Source organism: Protopterus annectens, chromosome 2.part1, assembly GCF_019279795.1.
Source record: "Protopterus annectens isolate FY-2018-M chromosome 2.part1, PAN1.0, whole genome shotgun sequence".
NCBI lineage: Eukaryota > Metazoa > Chordata > Ceratodontiformes > Protopteridae > Protopterus > Protopterus annectens.
In genome coordinates this window covers 278,868,826-278,889,539 of record NC_056729.1, presented here as the reverse complement: position 1 = coordinate 278,889,539, position 20,714 = coordinate 278,868,826, and the positions used below count along the sequence as shown (strand labels likewise).

The 20,714-nt window shown below is 36.7% G+C and overlaps 1 protein-coding gene across 1 annotated transcript in view; it reads left to right on the top strand.

Annotated features, from left to right (window-relative positions):
* The window catches only part of TACR3 (tachykinin receptor 3), a 1,779,424-nt gene that overhangs the window by 1,113,774 nt on the left and 644,936 nt on the right, over positions 1-20,714 (top strand). Inside the window, exon 4 of the mRNA XM_044062125.1 lies at positions 17,548-17,744. Coding sequence (XP_043918060.1) covers positions 17,548-17,744 — 197 coding nt within the window. The remainder of the gene's footprint in view (positions 1-17,547; positions 17,745-20,714) is intronic.

Below are 20,714 nucleotides of genomic sequence, written 5' to 3'. Positions count from 1 at the left end.
GTGAACTTTTCCAGATGTTGCCATTCCTTCACTCCATTAGCAGGACATCTAGACCTGTAGATGACAGAAGTAGATCAGTGTATATGTATGCATAGCTGTGCTCGGCAGACATCAGTGGCATCAGCACTGTCAACCTGCCTCCATTTGTTGGCTGCAAACCCGTGTGTTACCTGACAATATTCACACACTGCGCCATACTGCAGGCAGCAATGAGCATGATACTACTGCCCACTATTTTGCAGCACTATGCTGACAAGATGGCAGAAGATGACTGTACAAGGGTCTCATTTACCCTGTTGAGGGTGTGGTGATCTATGCAAAGATGGTACAATATTTACCCCAACAGCAGGATAGTAGCATGTCAAGACCATGTGCTCTGTACCAAGAAAGGGTAAGCACCCCCAGAACAGTTCAGTAACCTGATATTCCCTTGTGCTCTGTATGCTTACGGGGTTAAGACCCCTAGCAGCAGAACTGTAACATGCTATGCCCTTGTACTCTTTTACTCTGGATACTTCATTGCTATAGTCTGATCCTATCACTTCCATGTATCTTTCTATGAGTGCTTCCGTCCTGCAGTACATTACCAGTTGGCCTGTCTGTTATTTGTAGGGCTATATAATCCATTATTTGTGTCTGTATTCCAATTCATATGTTGCTGGTTGTAATACAGTCTCCCTCAGTATGATGACTGCAGACTTCATCATGCTAAAATTGCCTTTGTAATACAATGGTTATACTAGTGAGGTCCTGCAGTGCCATAGCTTTTAAATCATTGCAATAAAGCTCATGTATTACATGACACAAACAGAATGATCATGTTACTCCGTGCCTATCCTTGTGCGAGAATAAAAGAAAGTCATTGTATACTACACTAGCGCATGGACACTCATAGTACAGCCTATATATATATATATATATATATATATATATGCTTCTTTTTCATTATATTGTGCAGCTTTGTTATAAAATGCTGCTAATTACATGGAACACCACTACCCTTATTGAAATGTCAACACTTGAAATGTTGAGTGCCAGCAGACTAAAAAAGGGATCTGCACAGGGTAAAGACCCTACCCTGAAAAGCACTTATGCTGAGACACTTACAGGCAACCTTCCTACAACACTAAGACCTCCTGCACAGCACAATCCAAAAAAAAAGGGCCTTCAGTCATCACATGCACACTCCATTAAAACAGCACCCACAGTTTCACATAGTAACACTGTATCCAATGCCTCTACTGCTAAACCCGTAAGGCAAACCAACTTACAACCAAATTTCCTGGACATAGGTGATTCTATAGTGAGGCACACCTATGTCCACTTAACCAGACTGAGTAAGAGAGAGTCACAATTAGCTTTCTTTTCTAGGCTAGGATCCATCAAATCATACAGGGACCACATTGAACCACAGGTACCAGTATGACTCTGTCATAGCCCACGTGGGTGTTAATGACCTGAGATGTACTTCCCATGACCATATGATTCAAGACATGATTGAGCTTGGTGATTATGTGTCTCAGGCAGGTATGAGCATAGCACTGAGCAGCATACTACCTTCTGCGGTGTTGACGCCACGTTATCAACAAAAAATAATTGGTCTTAACAACTGGCATAGGTTCTTGTGTTAGTGCAGGAGGGTACAATATTTAATGGCCTGGGAGGACATGATTGACAGACCGCTCTGCGTTGTCAGGGACGGTCTGCACTTATCCCGTCTAGGCCTTCAGATATTGGCAAAGACCTTTTCGACCCACATACTGCCTTTTATAGGCAATGTCAAATTACCTCCAAACTTAAACCTGCAAAGGAATATCTGAGGGTGGTACTGCTCAATGCTATAAGTCTTAACAAGAAACCCCACTCCCTGTCAGCCTTCCTGTCCTGTCCCCGGAGAGTGTAAACATCAGTGTAGTAATGGAGACATGGTTTAAAGTTGCAGACAGTACCCCAGCAATGCAAGGTTATAATGCCTTTCACACCTTTAGACCACCGACTGCACAGGAGGGAACTCAAATGGAGGAGTCTCAGTCTGTATTAAAAACAACCTCACATCCAGAGTATTTAGAGTGTATGACCCACTGGTACATGTGCAACTCACCTTAAACAGAGTTTCATATCATATCCTTGAACCTATAGGTCCCCTCCATGTCCCAGGAAACTCATACTACCTATGTCAATGTAATAGAACCCTTCACCATTCAACCCAGTATGGTATTCATGGAGGGTCTCGGCTATCTCTCTATAGACTGGTAATCCTACACCACTTCTAATGCACAAACCCAGTGATTCCTAAATTTTGTTAATACCAACATTCTGGTCCATTCTTCTACCAGGAGTACAAGCATTCTTGACCTTGTATTCATAAACATTGGGGGGGGGGGTTGATGTTCATCACCCAATGTAATGTCTTCATTCATCAGATGTGACTATAAGGCAGTATTGCTTGAAATAAAAGTTGAATCTGGGGATACATCAAAACCAAAATCGTTTAGGAACTATTGCAGTGCTAATCTTTCTCTACTAAGTGACACATTGGCTAAATTCCAAGCAACCCTTAACCCAGTAAATATCATAGCATATGCTGAGATACAAAATCTCTGTACAGCTATATTGATAGTTGTATAGAGAGAGCAGTGTCCACTCATATTACAAATACTACAAACTTAAAAGTCAGGCTACTCTGGTGGAATTACAATATCAATTGGTTATACAACAAAAGAAAAAAAAATCTTGGCCAAGCATATATGGAACAAAGCCATACATACTAAAGCCCCCATGACTAGTCTAAACAGGCAGCTAAGATGGTTAATTAATACTTCAAAGGTTACATTTGAAGAAAATATAACTTCTCAGGCAAATGACCACCACAAAGCTTTCTAAAGCTATGCCCATGACCTCAGGAGAAATATGCAACAATGCACAGAACTTATTGTAAATTGCATCACCCACACTGAACCAGAGGCCATTGACAACTTTTTGACTAGCAGGCTCAACTTAAATTTCTCCCGCACTCCCCCACTAGTCCAAAAGAAATACAGCATATCATAATCCTCCCAACCATTACTAGGTACCCATCATCAATGCACTTTCCAAGACCAAAAACACTGCATCAGTGGGCCCCAATAACATCCTAGGATGCTTAATAAATAGCATGAAACCTTTCTGGTCCACTTGAATCACTTTTCAGCTGGACCCTACAGTCAGGTTTTGTGCCCAAGGAATGGAAAATGGCTACAATCATTTCACTGCACAAAGGAGGCACAACCACTGATCTGGGTAACTACAGACCCATAAGTCTGACCAGCCACATAAGTAAGGCCAAAGAATTATCATGGACTTGATAAATGAGGATATCAGTAACTTGCAAATACTGGACCCATCATAACTTGGCTTTGTTAAAGGAAGGTCAAGTGTATTAAATGTGGTGGATTTTTTGAGAGGGTCACCAGAGCATTGGATGAGGCAATAATGTGCCTGACCAAGGCTTTTGATACAATAACCCATTCAGGCATTATAGACAAGCTCACTAATTTCAATATATACCATTTTGTCACCCTCTGGATAGCCAATGAGCTCGCTGGCAGCACCAGGAGGTCAAAATAGGTAAAATGGAAGCAAATGAGATAACTTTATGGCTCACTAAGTTTGCAGATGATTACAAGCTGGGAGTTATCATCGACTCCCATGCAAACACTAACATTCTTCAAAAAGGCCTATATCTGACTAATAAATTTTGCCAAAGCCATGGTCTTAAACTCAGTGCCAAGAAACATATAATTGTACCCTTTGGGAAGTCACCCATCCCATCTAATTACTATGCTGACAATACGTTCTTAAGAGTTGACCTAGTGGTCAGAGATCTAGGTATGCACATAAATAGTAGCCTTACCTTCGACTACCATGTGGCCACAGTGTTGAGGAAATCCTTTTATGTTGCACAACTTATAAGTAGGGGCATGGCATCCAGGTCCAAAGAGGTCATTATCGCACTGTTCTCTGCCCTTATCAGCCCAATCATAGAGTACAATGCTTCTTTCGGCATGTACCTGACCAGGCATATGCAGCAACTAGAGCAACATCAGAGGTTCCTTACAAAAAGAATGCAAGATATAACAAAGCTACCTTATACAGAATGCCTTAAAGCTCTTGCCTTCTAGTCACTCTCTTATAGCTTGCTGAGGGGTGATCTATGCCTGGCTTACAAGGCATCTGCAAATCCCACACTTAAAAATCTCCTGCATATTCATAAGTCGAACAGTACCAGAAATACAAGGTCTAAGGACCTGAATTTTGAATATGAATTAAACAGAATATGCTGGAGAGACAGATATGTGTCCCAGAGACTGCCCCTCCTATTGAACAGGCTTGCCATTCATGGGAAGCTGAGTTTGTCTATTACCCAGTTTAAGTGCAACCTAGACCACAGGATGGGGAGTAGAAAATTTACACTAGGTCTGACACCCCTGTCCCTTATGGAGAGAGAGGTAGCTTATAAATGCCTGGCACTCAATATCCTATTTGGATACAGGATATCATTATTCTTTCAGGGAAAACTTGGCTAGGCTTAGAACCCCCCCTCACATTAGACTAGTAATAATCTATGAATCTATAAAATCTAGGAGAAGAGAGAGTCTTGAACATCACGCTTCCCTTTAAACTTCTTTTTTACAGGGGGGCAAACCCCCCTTCACACCACCAATGTTGGTCGCAAGGCCCCCCAAAAGTATATATACTTACTCTGTAATTCCCATACTTCACAGAAAAGGAAGTATTCCAGGGAAATGATAATCACGGATTTGCTATATGTAAGTCCATTTTTTTTCAGCCAATCAGTTTCTGTGTTTCTGGACTCACTCCAGTGGGCCTATTTCAAATGGTTATGGGTATACTAATGTATGTCTCTGCACATTGGCCTATTGTTTCCCCTTTGCTCTGGTCTACTGAATAGAAATGCCTGGCACCCACGTGCCAAAGTGATGAGTGATGCCACTGGCATCGCCCACTCTAGTGAACAGTGCAGGCACAAGTGCAGTGACATGTGGAGGCACTAGACTAAACTGCTCCAACTGTGGGAGACAAACATTATAGAGAGAAAGAGAGAGAGAGAACAAATGAAAGCATTCTTTTGCAAGCACTTTGCTATGGTTTTGCATTGCAATGGTCTAACTTTATCTTACTGTTCTAGCATTCTTTTTGCTCTGATGTATGCTACTGTGGAAAGTTCTGTTTGTAACACAGTGAGCAGAAAAAGGTGGCATTGACTCAAGAGGCCAACCTGAAGAGGAGGAACATGCTCTCCAGGTCCATAGGTTCATAGGTAAGTACTAGGTAGTTGGTCTGCAGACCACTTCAAGCCAAAAAACATTTTTCATAATTTCCTTCTAGCCTCAAGGAGGGCAAGACAAGAGGAGACCAGGAGGAAACTTGTAAGGATATACTCAACAAAATATTAAGGTTGAAAGTAATTCTGTTAAATGCAGAAATAGAGTTTAGTAATATGTGATCAGCATTCATGCTAAATGACTGTGGCTTGAAAAATAAGGAACTTGCTTAATGGACATATTTTCCTACAAAATCAGCAAAAAATGTAAAAACTGACCTCTTATGTATGCATTACATTGTCAGTAAGAGCAAAAATGTAAAAAGAGGATGTATGTTTTCACATTGCCAGGAAAAAAGCTAATCTAGGTCCTTAAAGGCTGGACAAACAGGAACACAATCTGCATCATATGACATTGTTAAAAAAGTTTGAAGTCAGCATTTGCACAAGAACAGATGTTCTCATACAAAGATCAAAATAGAATATAGAATATATTCATACTGTCAAAAAAGCTGACCTCGTACAAAGAAAGCATTGTTAAAAACAATATCATCAAGTCAGCATCTGCAACAGGATGAGCAATTCTCCAAAATAGAATATGAAGAGGAAATCTATATGTGTGTGCATGACTAAAACAGTATATAAGATCTGTATTAATTCAGTTATGTTAGAGATATCTGTGTAGGAACACACACTTGTTCAGAGGTAATATTGTATCTTTCACATCCTCCATGTTAAAGAAGTAAAGTAGAACAGTACCTGAAGCTGCAACGTTAGTCTGTGTGGTTTGTTATAAAAAGCTATTTGTTACTGCTCTGAGTTGGGTGCTGCAAAGTATATTCTTTTATCAGTGTACATTCTGCAAACTTCTGTGTGCAACAAGACTGTAAATGCAACTATAACCAGACTTTGATTTCAGCAGAATACAGCCAGCAAGACTGAGTGTCTTAAGAAGACTTCGGAGCCATCACAGTAAGATTCACAGTAACAGCACCCTGCTTTAGCACCATTAAAATTAATTTTTCAATGGCAAGCCTACTTCCATTCAAACACAGAGGGAAGGGTAAGCCCTGCAGAGGGTCACTTCAGTCAAATTGCATTAACTAACATTTGTACGTATGTGTAATTTCTAAACAGAAGTATTCCAGTTTATGCAGCTTGCAGCAGTAAATGTTTTTTCAGACGTCTGAATCCAAATTGAGCCTGCAGTGCAGGAAAGTCGCAGTGCCATTAATTCTTCAAAAAAAAAGGTGGACATCTACTTACACAGCAGTTCACTGCCTGTTGTGTTTCCCCAGCTTCTGAAGTGACTCTAAAAAATTTCCAGCCATCAGCAACAACAGCCTGATCACCTGTTTTTTTGCTAACTGGTAAGACTTTTTTCTGTGTCACATTTTTAGTATGAATGCTATTCGATATAATTCGTGCAGGAGTAAACCAAGCTTTAGTAAATTGCAATGTTGGTATACACAGCACATTAGTAAATGTAAAACCTTATTAGGGCAGGTTGATAGTAAGATATTATGCAAATGTATTACAATATTTGACTGGTATCTCAAAAAAAAAACATGTGGGGTATGACAAATGTTTATTGTGTGATTCAACAAAAACTGCATTTTTTTGTGCCATGTCATAAAAAAGTATTGCATACTATCACTAAAAAATAGACTAAAAAGACAGACCTTTTCATGATAAAAAATTAATTAAGGGTAAACTGTTTCCATTATAATCAGATGTTGAACATTTATGTTCTGTCACCACATGTAAAAGGTTTATTTCAGAGTTACAACAGGAGTCAAATCAATTAATGACAGGACCTGTAGTATATCTTGTTACAAAAAAATGTAATAAACTTCTAAGAGACAGACACAATGAGTTCAGAAAGCTTAGACAAGCTATACAAACATTTTTTCAAAAGGGCATAGGAGTTTCAAATTCAGCAGAACAGCTTACTAAAGAATGTCAGAAAGACCATGCAACATTACAGGAAACTCTTCAACAGCAGTTACAAAATAAAGAAAATAAATTAGCTAAACTGACAGAGACTCACTTCCTCCATACATTGGAAAAGAGCAGGGAACTACAACTGATCTGTACAAAAGAGATATATTTTATAATATGTTTGTGTTTTAAAAATGGTTAAGCATACATGGTAGGATGGCAAAATCTAAACAAATCATTCTCAGATGTTTAAAACTTCCATTCAGTTAAAGCAGGACATTTATCAGTACTACAGTAAAAAAGAGGAAATAACTGCCATTCTCATAGCATCGTCAAAAGGTACACAAAACAGTTCTAGTGCATAAAATTAAATAAAAATAGTTAATAAGAGTAAAGATTTAAAGTCACAAGACTGACATGCTAAAATAAAGATTTAAAGTCATGAGACTGGCATGCATGTATTTTCTTTTCATCTAAAATACATCTGTCACAATGCAAAAGAATAACAGGCAGGCAACAGCAAATATAAATAATGTAAATATAAACATATGTTAGTTAAGCTAATATCTATTTTAATCCATTGTATTGGGTGGTAGGGTACCAAGAAGACTTCACAAATTTCTCTTCTCAAGTTCAGTAATCCTCTGGCAGATATATCCCAAAGTAATAGCCTCTGTTCAGTTTTATCCAGATAAACAAGTCTGCTTACCTTCTGCTAAAGGTAAGCAGACTTGTTTATGTGGAGAAAACTGAACAGAGGCTATTACTTTGGGATATATCTGCACAAAGGATTACTGAACGTGTGAAGAGAAATTTGTGAAGTCTTCTTGGGAACCTACCACCCAATACAGCAGATTATTGTGTGTGAACTTCATTGGTTGTTTTTTCGCTGGTTGCAGACATATTACTAATATCTATTTTGTTTTTTTACAATTTTTTATAATTGTATAGTAACACCACACCAAACAGTTAAAGTTCTAAATTTTAAAAAGAAATAAAATCACAAATGGTATCAATCAAGCAGTCTTTATAAAATAAATGGCAGGGCAGTTAAATAAATAAAAAAAAATACCGAAAATCCAAGTTAAAAAATATGTAAGCTAATTGTAAAATGTCTAGTTATATAGTATAAATGCATAGTTATGCAAGATACAAACACATTATAATTCTGTTTTATAACTGCATTTTACTATTAAATTGCAAGTGTATTAAAAAATGCTAAAAGAGTTAACTATAGTTTACAGAGTATAAAATGTAAACTCAGACCTTCCCAGACTGGATAAATAGTTACAGGAAATGTTGTAAAAACAAAATCAAAAACAAGACTGATTGCCAGACAAGTGGCTTATATTTTTCTAAACTATTATTGTTATTAAAATATAATTGTTAAATGTTTACATGTAGCACTATTTGGTATTTGTAATAAAATGTCATAATTGTGCAAACATGTTCTTAATAATCAGTTTGCAAGTAAATGTGAAAAGTAAAAAACTCAGTTACATCAAGTACAGTCAGCAGATGGGCTATAATATGCATACAGTTCAAATCAATTGTGCAGGTGGGTATAAATACCTACTAGTGGTAATAAACAGCAAAAGCTTTATAAAAATTATCTAATCAGATAAAAGTCCATAGTTTGTTAGTAACTTAATAAAGTAAATGTATAACCAAAGTATTGGGTTAGTATACATTCTATTCTCACAGCATAAAGCAAATAAACAATACTGCAGTATACTACAGGGGGAGGGGCACTCTCTCAGTTTTACACTGACTGTATAAGCAGTACTGCACAAGGGTCTAAAATAGAGCTACAGAAAGAAATAATATTTCATTCCTTCTTGACAACAATACTCTTTAAAAAAAAAAAAAAAAAACAGGTATTAGTGCATAAAAAACACTGGTAAACAGATTAAATATAAAAGTCCAAAATATTTTATGCTAGTTATTATTGTATTGTATAGTATTAAATTGTATTTGCAACATGTTAAACTGCAAAGCTATAGAAAATGGGTTTAAAATTGCTTTATTAAAGCTATACAAGAGAAAATAAAGTTATGCAAAAGGCATAAATGTTTTTAATAGCAAGACTGGTCACTATTTTTAATATGTTTTTGGCAAAACAATGTTGGTATGCAAAAAGCATAGTTGCCTCTGGTGGCAATTCCACTAAATACTTCTAAAGAGACATAACATTTTTCCAAAATTTTGCTTAATGTTAATGTTACTAAATTTGTAAGACTGGACTACATGTACTTTACAGTTTTTGTATGTACAGATACAAAAAAAAATCAGTACAGATAAAATGAATGTCTAGTAATAAATATGTGTGAATAACCATGTTTAAAAAAAAATGAGTCCAGGGTACCTACTAGATTAAAATGCATAAATAGCAAACAGTCTGTATAAATACACACTGTACAAAATACATTGTAATAAGTTCAAAAATAATTTGTCAAGTTGTAATATTATCACTGGTTTCAAGTTGTAGTTTTATCATTGGTTTTTAGACCATCATTTTATCTGTACTAGTATTAGTTACCCCAGCTAAAAAATATATATATTCAAATATTGTATTCATACAGCTAATGGACTAATATGTAAACAGCATTTTTCAGAGTATATTTCACTGTCAATTAAAGTTTATGGGCAGTTGAAAAATATAACCACAATGTTATGGTTAAAATGACATTAAAACTGTATATTTTCAGCAGTGTATAAATGCTTGCAGTAGTACATAGTTCTTGTCTTTTATAAATATTAGTCTATTTCTAATCTTTTAATATAAAATTATTAATAAAAGAAAAGAGTTAATTCAACAGTTGCAAAGAGTAAATGGAACAGTTCTAAGTCATAAATTAAATTCTGTAATTGCAAAAAAATAAATTAATCAAGTTAGAAAATAAAACTAAAGCAGACACAGCTCATGACTAATATATTTTCACAGAATGGTCTACAAAAGAAAAAGTTGTTAGATACATTCAGTTTTAGTAGTAATGCTTTTATATCACTGTATTAACTATGCAAAATTGCATTTGACTTGTATCAAAAAAAGACTAAAGGTTTTGTTTCTTAATGTGTTTCCAAAAAAAAAAGAAAAAATTTTCAGCCAGAGCTATGTCATACAATATGATTGCCATTTTTAAATTGCTAAGCTATATTCCTACATTAAAGTAAACTTTTTATTTTATTCTTTATCTTTCATATATTTGTAGCAGAATTAATTTCAACCTTATATTCACAATTCACAAACTCTAATAAAACGTAAGGCTGCATTTCCAGTTATCTTTGTTTACCTTGAAGGTGGCAAGGGTGCTACTCTCCTTAACATGTAGTGGAAGTTTGTTGCAGAGATGATGGCTACATTGGGATATGAATCTATTGGGACCAATGTGTCTTATTTGCTTGCTGATGAAGCTTAGCTCCTTTAACCAAATATTTTATATACCATTAGTTCTGCAAAGGAACAGGAGATAAAATATGGTTGGATCTTTCATTGTAAGAAAGGCTAGCCATAGATCTCCATGGAGGAGTCTGTAAGATACTGAGTACAGAGAAATCTTTGCCAGTGTCTACTGATAACTAAGTCTTTTCAGTGCACTGATCTTTTTAGATATGAATCTCTGGGGTCTCTCGGGTTGTGTGATATGTTCATTTATATATTACATGCCAAAAAGTGTATTTTACTCAATAATGTGTCTGATAAAATAAGAGAAGTGGGGAATTAGATTTTGTAGAAATAGTTTTGGAAACTAGATGGGCCAGATAAAAGGCTTTCTGGACTGCAGTGGAGACATGATGGTCTAATGACAAAGAATTATCAACAAGAGTACCCAGATCCCTTACAACAGTGTCTGATAGGAGGGAAGCACCTCCTATATGCTAAGTGAAACTGTTATTTTTACAAAAATTAACTGTTACATGTTTTTAGATTTAACTTGAGACCATTGCCTTTGCACCAATTGTTAAATGGTCTATGCCATGTTGTAGTAATTGTGAGTCAGTTGAAAAGTGAATAATAACACCCAGTTTACAGCCATCTGCAAACTTAGTCAACCATAGGCCAAAAATGCTGGTCTGAAAGTCTGAGAAATATATGTGAAAAAGGATAAAGCCCAAAACTAAGTCTTGTGTTACATCATTGGTTGCTGTTTTACTTTTGGAAGTGGAAACTGCTTCTCTAACCAGTAAGCTATCCATTGCACATTATAAGGATTTATATTCAGATTTACAAGTCTATCAATAATGCTTGTATCTGGAATAGTGTCAAAGATCTTGGCCAGGTCTAGATATGTTGTATGAACTGCATAACCACTATTCACTGCTTCAGTTACTTTTTTCAAAGAAATGAATGATGTTAAAGATAAAAGACCTTCCCTTGATGAAGTCAAACTGATACTGGTCCAAAATTGAGAGATTTCCAATGTCCAGGCTAATGAAGTCTGAGATATTGCACTCCATAGCATTATATATGAGGCTAGTGGGACTAATGAGTCTGTAATTACCAAGGTCCATTGTTGGGCCACCCTTATGTAATGGCATTATAATGGCTGTTTTCCAGGCTTCGGGAATGTAGCCAGTGGCGAGGCTTAGATTAAAGAGGTTAAGTAGGGGTTCAGAAAGGTCAATTTTGCATTGATAATCGGTCAACCTGGTATGTTATCAGAGCCCATGAATGAAGTATTCTTAGTTTTTGAAAGGGCTGAGAGAATTTGTTCCATAGTAATTAGAGGGGGTGGCTGGAACTGTGGAACATCTGGGATAGCTATAACTGTGGGTTGAGTAAAATTTGCACTAAATTTGTTAGCTACTATATTAGCAATTTTGTTTGGTTCAGATAGTGTAGTATTATTGAGGGCTAGCTGTGAACACTGTTGAGTGTTAAAGAAAGATTTGAAGTTATATTTTAAGTTCATACTCAACTTTGATCTATCTATTGGTTCCCTTAAGCTCTTTGTTAGTTTGCTTTAGTGTTTTCTTAAGGCAGGTAGGTAGAATGAGGCCTCTGATAAGCATCAAACAGTTTATTTCTCTTGTTATGTAATTAATTTATGCAGGTATTTCACCAGAGGGGGGTTTGCTTTTAAGCTTTTCATTATATTTTATGAGAACAGGGACCTTCTCATTAATACAGCTATTTAAGTGGAAATAGAAGTCAGAGGCATAGCTGGCCACTGTAGAATAGGATCTTTCAGAGGCGGATTGCAGCAGAACTTATTTAAGTCATCAAGTAACTGGAGAAAGTTTGCTTTTGAGAAGTCCCTAAACACAAAGCTATTTACAGTGGACGTAACACCAATTTTAAAGGAAAAGTCACTAAAGTATGATCTGATTTGACAAGACAGAATAACTCATATGGAGCTGACCAAGAAATGAGAGATCCAAAATATTCAGGCCCCTAGTAGGAGAGTTAGCTATGTGTAAAAGAGAGGTAGCATTTATAATATCAAGAAAGTGCTTGGTATATCGACCATTGGCAGTGTAGGTCAGCCTGTTTACTGATGGATAGTTGAAGTCCCCCAGCAGAAATGTCTCAGCCTTAACTGGAATGTCAGCTAATGTGTGAAGATAGCAATCATGCTCAGAAGGACATAGAAGATGTTCTATAAGTAGCTAAGAAGTGGTAATTTGGCTTGTGTAGGGTGACTTGGACTTCTGGGAGTAAACATGTCATGTCCCAAGGAATCTAGTAATGAAATCTTTGACAAATACTGATAGTCCCCCACAATTACTAGTGGGTCTGCAGATGTGATATTCATTATACCCAGAAACAGAGGGAGTATTTTTATTGTTCTGAAACTATGTTTCTGTAACCATACATTCATAAGTGTGTTCAAGATGCAAGAATACCTCAATATTGGGCATTTTTTGTTTAGACTCCTGGCATTAAACAGAGCCACATTAATGTGTTCCAAATTAAAATTTACTAGGTTGTGATATTCATAAGATGGACTCTGCCTAAAAAAATGTACCATGAGGACAACAAAAGCTTTAGCCAGAATGCAAAATCCCTGATAAGAGAGGCGAAGGCCATTTCTGGCAAAGCAGGAAGGCATGTCAGCCATCTCATCCAGAGTGAATACTTACTAGATCCCCTAGGATGACACCAACTACATAGCCAATTATTAGTTCCAAATATCTTTTCCTTGAATCTCAGAATCATCCTGAGTGATGGCAAAATTCCACACAGGGCCCAGTTCATCAAAGTGTTCATATTCAAGTTTTATTCTATCCCAGATGCTAAATGAACCATCGGTGTAATGAGCATGAAGCTTAACGTCATGAACACTTAACACATTTGTAATAAAAAGCATTGTTCCTGTCTTATTAAAATTATGTTGTCAAAAAGGGGTTATATCAGCCCTCATGTCTATGCATGTAAGTTGGTGATAATAAACACCTTCAAATATGAAGAAATTATTCTTCAAAACTAAGTCAGTAAACACATTTGAATAGATTAACTTGATTATTCTTTAGATCTGTTTTTTTTTGTTTGATAAATAATCTCTCATGTAGTCCAATCTAACCACTAAAGGAGTACATGTTTACAAAGAGACAAAGTCTATGGTAGCATATTTATTGCATTAATTATAGATTAATAGATATTCCAAAGCTATTGAGTTGTGTAGGTTCATAGGTAAGTACTAGGCTAGCTGCCCTTGTGGGGCATTTTAAGGCTAGCCAATTTCTCCCTTTGTGCTCAAAACAACCCATCCCATTTGGATATAGACTGGCCTTACCCATTCCCGTGCCATTATTTATATATTAACCCTAATGAGAATAACTTGACTCATACCATAGGGGACCCATGCATGGGATAAAGTATTTAATTGCTGCCTGTGTCCATTAGTAGTACGGGTGACAGTCCTGGGGTAAATTTTCTATTTCCCATCCATAGATCTAAGCTACACTTTAAAATGAACAGGGAGGAACTTTGTTTTATGTAGATGGAGAGTCTGTTCCACAGCAGTGATATCCTCTGTGAAATATGCCTCTCCCGCCAAACCATTTTGTTGATGTTGCAGAAGAGGTTTAGATCCCCAGACCAAGTATATTTTATGCCATTTGACTTCCTGATGTGGAGTAAATCCAGCATTAATAGATCTGAGGATGCCATATATGCCAGATACAGGTCACCTCTCAGCAGTCTGTAGGATACCAAGTACAGTGACAGGGCTTTTATTTGATCCATGTAGGATACGTTTTTTAAGCCTTGTATCCTTTTAGTAAGGTATCTCTGTGTGTGTTACAGTTGTTGCATATGTCTAGACAGATGTATGATAAAGGGGCACTATATTCAATGATTGTCCTAATTATAACCATTTACATATTGCCAGTACCCTCCATCAGGTGCCACACCTCTTTTCTCCAGAAGGGCCCAGAGTACATTTGTGAATACCCATCCAGTCATGTAGCTTATTTTTAAATTAAATGTGTCAGTTACACTGGTTGACATGTGGTGGAAGTCTGTTCCAGTGGCTTTGAAAGTACTGGGTTATAAACCTGTCCCTCTGCTGTGTTTTTCTTATTTTTTGGTGAAGATCTGGGTTGCTGGTTCTACTAGTGGACTTGTGAAGATAAAGGAGGCCCAGCATGACTGGACCTGTGATGTGTGGTAAGAGGAAAGACATCTCCCCCAGAAGTATAGAAGACACAGAATAAAGGGATATAGCTTCCAGCCTCTATTGATAGGTCAAGAACTTTAGACATGTAATCTTTTTGGTTAGGAACCCTGGGGTCTTTCTGACTGATATATATATGGAGATACATCCTAAATGGGGCATTATACTCTGTTACTGGTCTGATCAGTGCTGAGTATAAGGGAGTGATTATCTCTTTTAGAGTTTTAGATATTCCTTTTCAGTTACCTGTGCTAAATAAAAGGTTTTCCTGACAACCATTTCATGTGATATTGAAAAGAGATGGAATTACTAATACCATGGGGTCAGGAATTAAGTAATTCAGGATGTTAGACATCTATCAGACCTATTTGGAGGCATTGTTCATTCAGAGAAGGCTGGCTGGAAGCCATGATGAGGCTGGATATATCAGGCTTGTCACAATGGCACTTACCTAATCAGTCTGCTCATTCATATCCCATTGAATCATGGGAATGCAATACACTGAAAGCTTTGGCTACTTTAGATGGGGTCACTGCTGTTGTTTGTTTATTTATTTAAGTAGAGAATCATGTTTTACTTTAAGAATACATAAACAATGTGTTCCTTGGAAATTGGCTTCTCTGCCCTATGTTGGTCTTGCACAAATATTAAACACCACCAGTATAGCATGATAAATACTCATAATGTCATTTAACCTTTTTTTAAATTAAGACTAAATCATTTTTTATGTATTGTTAAGCTTGGACTAAATCATTTTTATGTATTGTTAAGCTCAGCAAATAAGCTAACTAAAATAAGTTAGCCATGCTGGACATAACGACATTTTTGATTTCACTTCATTTGATTTCATTGCAAAGTGGGTCCCTCTGCAGATGTGGGTCCTGAGTGGTCACCCAGATTGTCCCTATTATTATTTACCCCTGCAAGCTTCTTATTTGGGCTTTCTCTGCGAATGAATTTCTTGCCCAGTGCTACTGTTCTTGTCACATGATTCCCCTTAAGCATTCCCTTTAAGCAAGAATAAATTCTGTCTAGACTGGGCTTTCCTTAGCCCCCTGTTATACCTCGGTACCTCAGTCATTCAACTTCTCTAGCCGTGTTTGAGATCTCATAAAGATCCAGCCTAATATACAAGAACACATCATTTAAAGCATTATTGCTATCAATTACAATGAATGCTGTTATATAAACACTATTTACAAAACTTTATAACCGTGTTTCTATACATTTAGATCACTTGTATGCTCACACTTGTTTAACTAGATAGCTTTATAGCTAGCTAAATATATATATATATATATATATATATATATATATATATATATATACATATATAGGTTTACATTCACATGGTCGAGCGCACATTGCTCAATCATACATTTAACTGACATTTTTTTTATATAGATATATAGCTTTACAATCATATTGTCGAGCGCACATTGCTTGACCATACAGTTAACTGAAATTTCAAAGTGAATCTCGTAATGCTGAACGGTCGGAATATCGTAAAAAAACATCGGATTCGACATTTCCGGCCGCTCTACAGCCTAAAACGAGTGCTAACATGGGTCAAAAAGGGGATGGAATTTTGCGATTCGCAACACTTGCAGTCACATTTTGTGATGTTGCCGCACTCCTTTCGGCCATATGTGGTCGACCATTTACCGGTCGACCATATGCATGTACACCATATAGATAGATAGACAGATATACAATTTAGGTAGTACTTCGTGTTATTTACTTTAAATTTAATTGGTAAGAGTTGAAGTAATAATACTCAAATTTTCAGTCCTTATATCTGTTCTGAAAACCTGCTGAGATCCATTTTGTAAATACATATAAGAAGTGAAGATGCCTATTCTGGCACTCAGTGCCATCTCCAGATCTGGTGTCCCCCTGAACTTTAAACTAAGGAACAATAACATTCTTTTCTTTTTTTTTATCCTTTTAAACTGTAGCAAACTTTGTTACAAGTGTAACAAGCAGCTGTCAATATTACAAACGCTGTGGCGACCCCTAACTGGGAAAAGCCAAAAGACACAAACAAACAAACAAACTGAGAGCTGAAGTGTTTCAGGTCTGATTAATGTGACCAAAAAATGCATTACTGGCATTGATTTCTCAATGACAGTAATGCCCTAAAGACTGATTGGCATTTGCTAATTGTGGCACTGAATACTTTGCAGCTGGTGTGGCTGGACTAATTCTTTGTACTGTGCTTCTGACACTAGCTACAATTCTGATATATACTACACCTCACAAGAACCAAGTGCATTTATAAAATAATCATTAGGCTTTTACAGTCACTGTCCTTATTTCTTGACAAATATAATGCATGCATTAACTCTTGGTGGTACAGAAAAAAACCTGAAATAGTAATGTCCACATATCTAATGAGTTTCTAATTTGCTAATATGAGCATGGATAAAGCTGAGATTTGTAATAAGGATATAGTAAATGCAGTGATTACAAGATGACCACCTTATCAGAGGATTACATAGTTTTTGTACAGTATTGTTTTCTATAATGAATAAACAGTATAGCGCTGCTATAATTTTTTGTTTCATGCAGTAACAACATTATTGCTGTTTATTGTATACATACCTATAAGTATGTGATGTCCATGTTTCTTCAAAAAGAATAATAATATATATTTTTTTTCAGGTAGTCAAAATGATGATTGTGGTGGTGGTAACATTTGGGATTTGCTGGCTGCCTTATCATATTTACTTCATTGTGAGTGGAATTCATCTTCAGATTAACAGGTGGAAGTATATACAGCAGGTATACCTTGCCAGCTTCTGGCTAGCCATGAGCTCCACAATGTATAACCCCATCATCTACTGCTGCCTTAATAGCAGGTAAGTGTCAGTAGCAAATGCTCTGTGTGATGCTAATTCATTTCAGTTATAAAATCCCAAGCTGGGGAAAACAAAAAGCAGTAGTTTCAGTTTTTAACTGACTGGTGTGAATTTGAATATAGCACAGTTATGACAATTATTAAGGTGATTTTTTTGTGTCATAATGTTAAACAAGCCAATCAGTCGTTTGATAACTCATGTAAAGGATATTATTTTCATCTAATTATTAATAAACGTAAAAGTCTTTTGAAAAATCATATGCCTAATAACCCATAGAAGCAATGACTATCAAAATATATCTGGTTTGTTACATTTAAAAAATGTGCTTCATAGTTGTTAGTTTGTGCATTCGGAAGGGATATAGAAATCTACTATATCATTTAATGTTTGATCTCCTACTACAGCTAAAGGATTATTAAAGAGGATCATTTTAGGGAAAATATAAACATCAGATATACATTATTTCCCATGTACAGTATCCCTTTTCACCACAAACGATATTCCTTCTCAAGAACAGGAGAGTAGTTTAGAAAGCACTCAGGCAGTGCAGGTGTTTCATTCACAGCAGGTACAGTTGTACCCTTGCCTCTTCACTAACTACACGCTTGTATCCATTGGTTGTCATGCTGCTACGTGTTTTTACTGAGATTGTTTTTTGATTTATTGATAAAAAAGATATTGATGCATAGTTAATTTTGTATAGGTTTGAAATACAGCTATTTGTAAAATGCTTCTTGGATTGATTTTTAATGCTTCTACAACCTTTTTGATACATCTATGGTTTTAATAGTTCTTCCACACTACACACTCATATGCTTACTCACACCTATGTCCAATTTAGAGTGTCCAGTCTACCTACTGCATGTGTTTGGTATGTGGGAGCAAACTGAAGCACAAAAAGGAAACCAACACAAACACAAAGAGGACACGCAGACTCCACAGAGAAGGCACCCCAGCCAAGAATCGAACACACCTCTTGCTGTGAAGCGACAATGCTATCTGCAGTGCCACTGTGCTGTACCAAGTACTCGTTATATATTTTAAAATGTTTCTACCAGCAAAGGCCCTTTCTAATGCTGGCAGGCTACTACATTCAGACTATTGGACCAGCTCACCACAGCAGCCTCTATTTTGAGATATCTATTACCATGACTCCTATCCCATGCCTATTATCTTCTGTAGCTTTACACTCCCCCCATGATAGCCCCCTACCTTACAATGTAACATTTTTCTCTTAGTGGTTCTCAAGGTTCCTTATCCAAGCAGCATAACTGTCTACCATGCTCACTTCACCACTGTCCCTACATCCCTTAAAGCCTTCTTCTTCCTTTCCATCCTGGCTCTCACCTTCCATTATTCTATACTTCACTGCATCTTCAAATGGTACCCCAGCCAAGCCAGCTAATACTCCTTCTTATTTTTCTCACTCAACCTATGCAATCTGTGTTACTTACCTTTTTCATTATTAATTATTTTCATCCCTTCAAAACCACACCTTTCACTCATCTTTACCCATTGCGCAAGTCTAGTCTCCCTTTCCTGCTTTAAGAGACCTTCCCTTCTGTATAAAATGAACAAAATAGCCATATGTCCTCTAGATCCTTCTTATATATTTCAGGCCACACCCTTCTCACCATGCATGACTTTTGCACTTTCCCACAGAATACCTGATATATAAATGATCTGTCTTTTCGTCATCATACCTGTAGCATACACCTGCTTCACACCACCCTTCCTCATTTACTTTCTTTGGTGCCTTGTACCAATGATGTAATAATCTTAGTTGCAAATTACATACTAACCCTACTCCCCTTAATTTTATTATTGTTCACCGACCCTTTTCCAGTACTTCAACCTTATTTCATATCTTATTTTCCCTACCCGACCTATTCCTTAACCTTTCGCCTAGACCCCTATAAAGAATTTCTGTTATTGCATTTGCATGCTGAGAATGCTCTGTTTATTACATTTGCATGCTGAGCATGCTTTGTTTATTACATCTGCATGCTGAGCATGCTCTGTTTATTACATCTGCATGCTGAGCATGCTCTGTTTATTACATCTGCATGCTGAACATGCACTGTTTACATGCAATTGTGTCTTTTCTTTAAGATGTCCCACTCACTTTTCCCTTGATGCCATATGAAAACAACAATTGCAATAATAAGTTAAACAAGCCCATTCTTTAAGCGTATTCCTGTCCCTCAACATCTGCAAATATAGAAATGTAACATTTGTATTTAGCCAGCTCAAATCTCCTACCTAACTTAAACCCTTTTACTCATGTTTTTGGAGTAAACTTCTCAGTACTTCATACACTGGTTAGTCCAACAGTTCACTTATTCAGAAGTGCACAGACTCAGCCAATATCAATTTCCCCTCCAATTTCTTATTGACAACTAAAAGACCCATTTCTTGTGGCTTTCTTAAACCATCTTGACCCTATTCCCCTTTTATTCTTGAACCATCCGTCTCAATTTAGCTTTCGCCACCCCATCATTTCCTCTGCTACACTTACTGCAGAAGCATACATTGTAAATCTCATTGCAAATGTTTTTATACCTCCACTACTGCATTCTAATTCATATATTTCTTACAAAGTACATCACTAGAGGCACATCTTTTACCTTTATCACCATAATTCTTCCCACTAATTCATTATCTTCCACATATGGTTATTTAATGGCCTTCTAATCCTTTTTTTAGATCCTTCCACTTAACAGTCACCTTATGCAACATCAGGTGCATATTCCACCCTAGATATTCTCTCCCTCATCCAAACATGTCAGCCCCAACACCTCACTTCCCTCTTTCCTCTCACAATATCTAAGGACTTTTTAGGAAGGATGTGGCCCCCTACTCCCTGCAAATCTGCCAAACCTACAACAATTTGATATATGATGGGCAGCATCCCTTTCACATCCTCTAATTAATGTTACAGTCATCCACAAATGTATTGATTTCACCTTG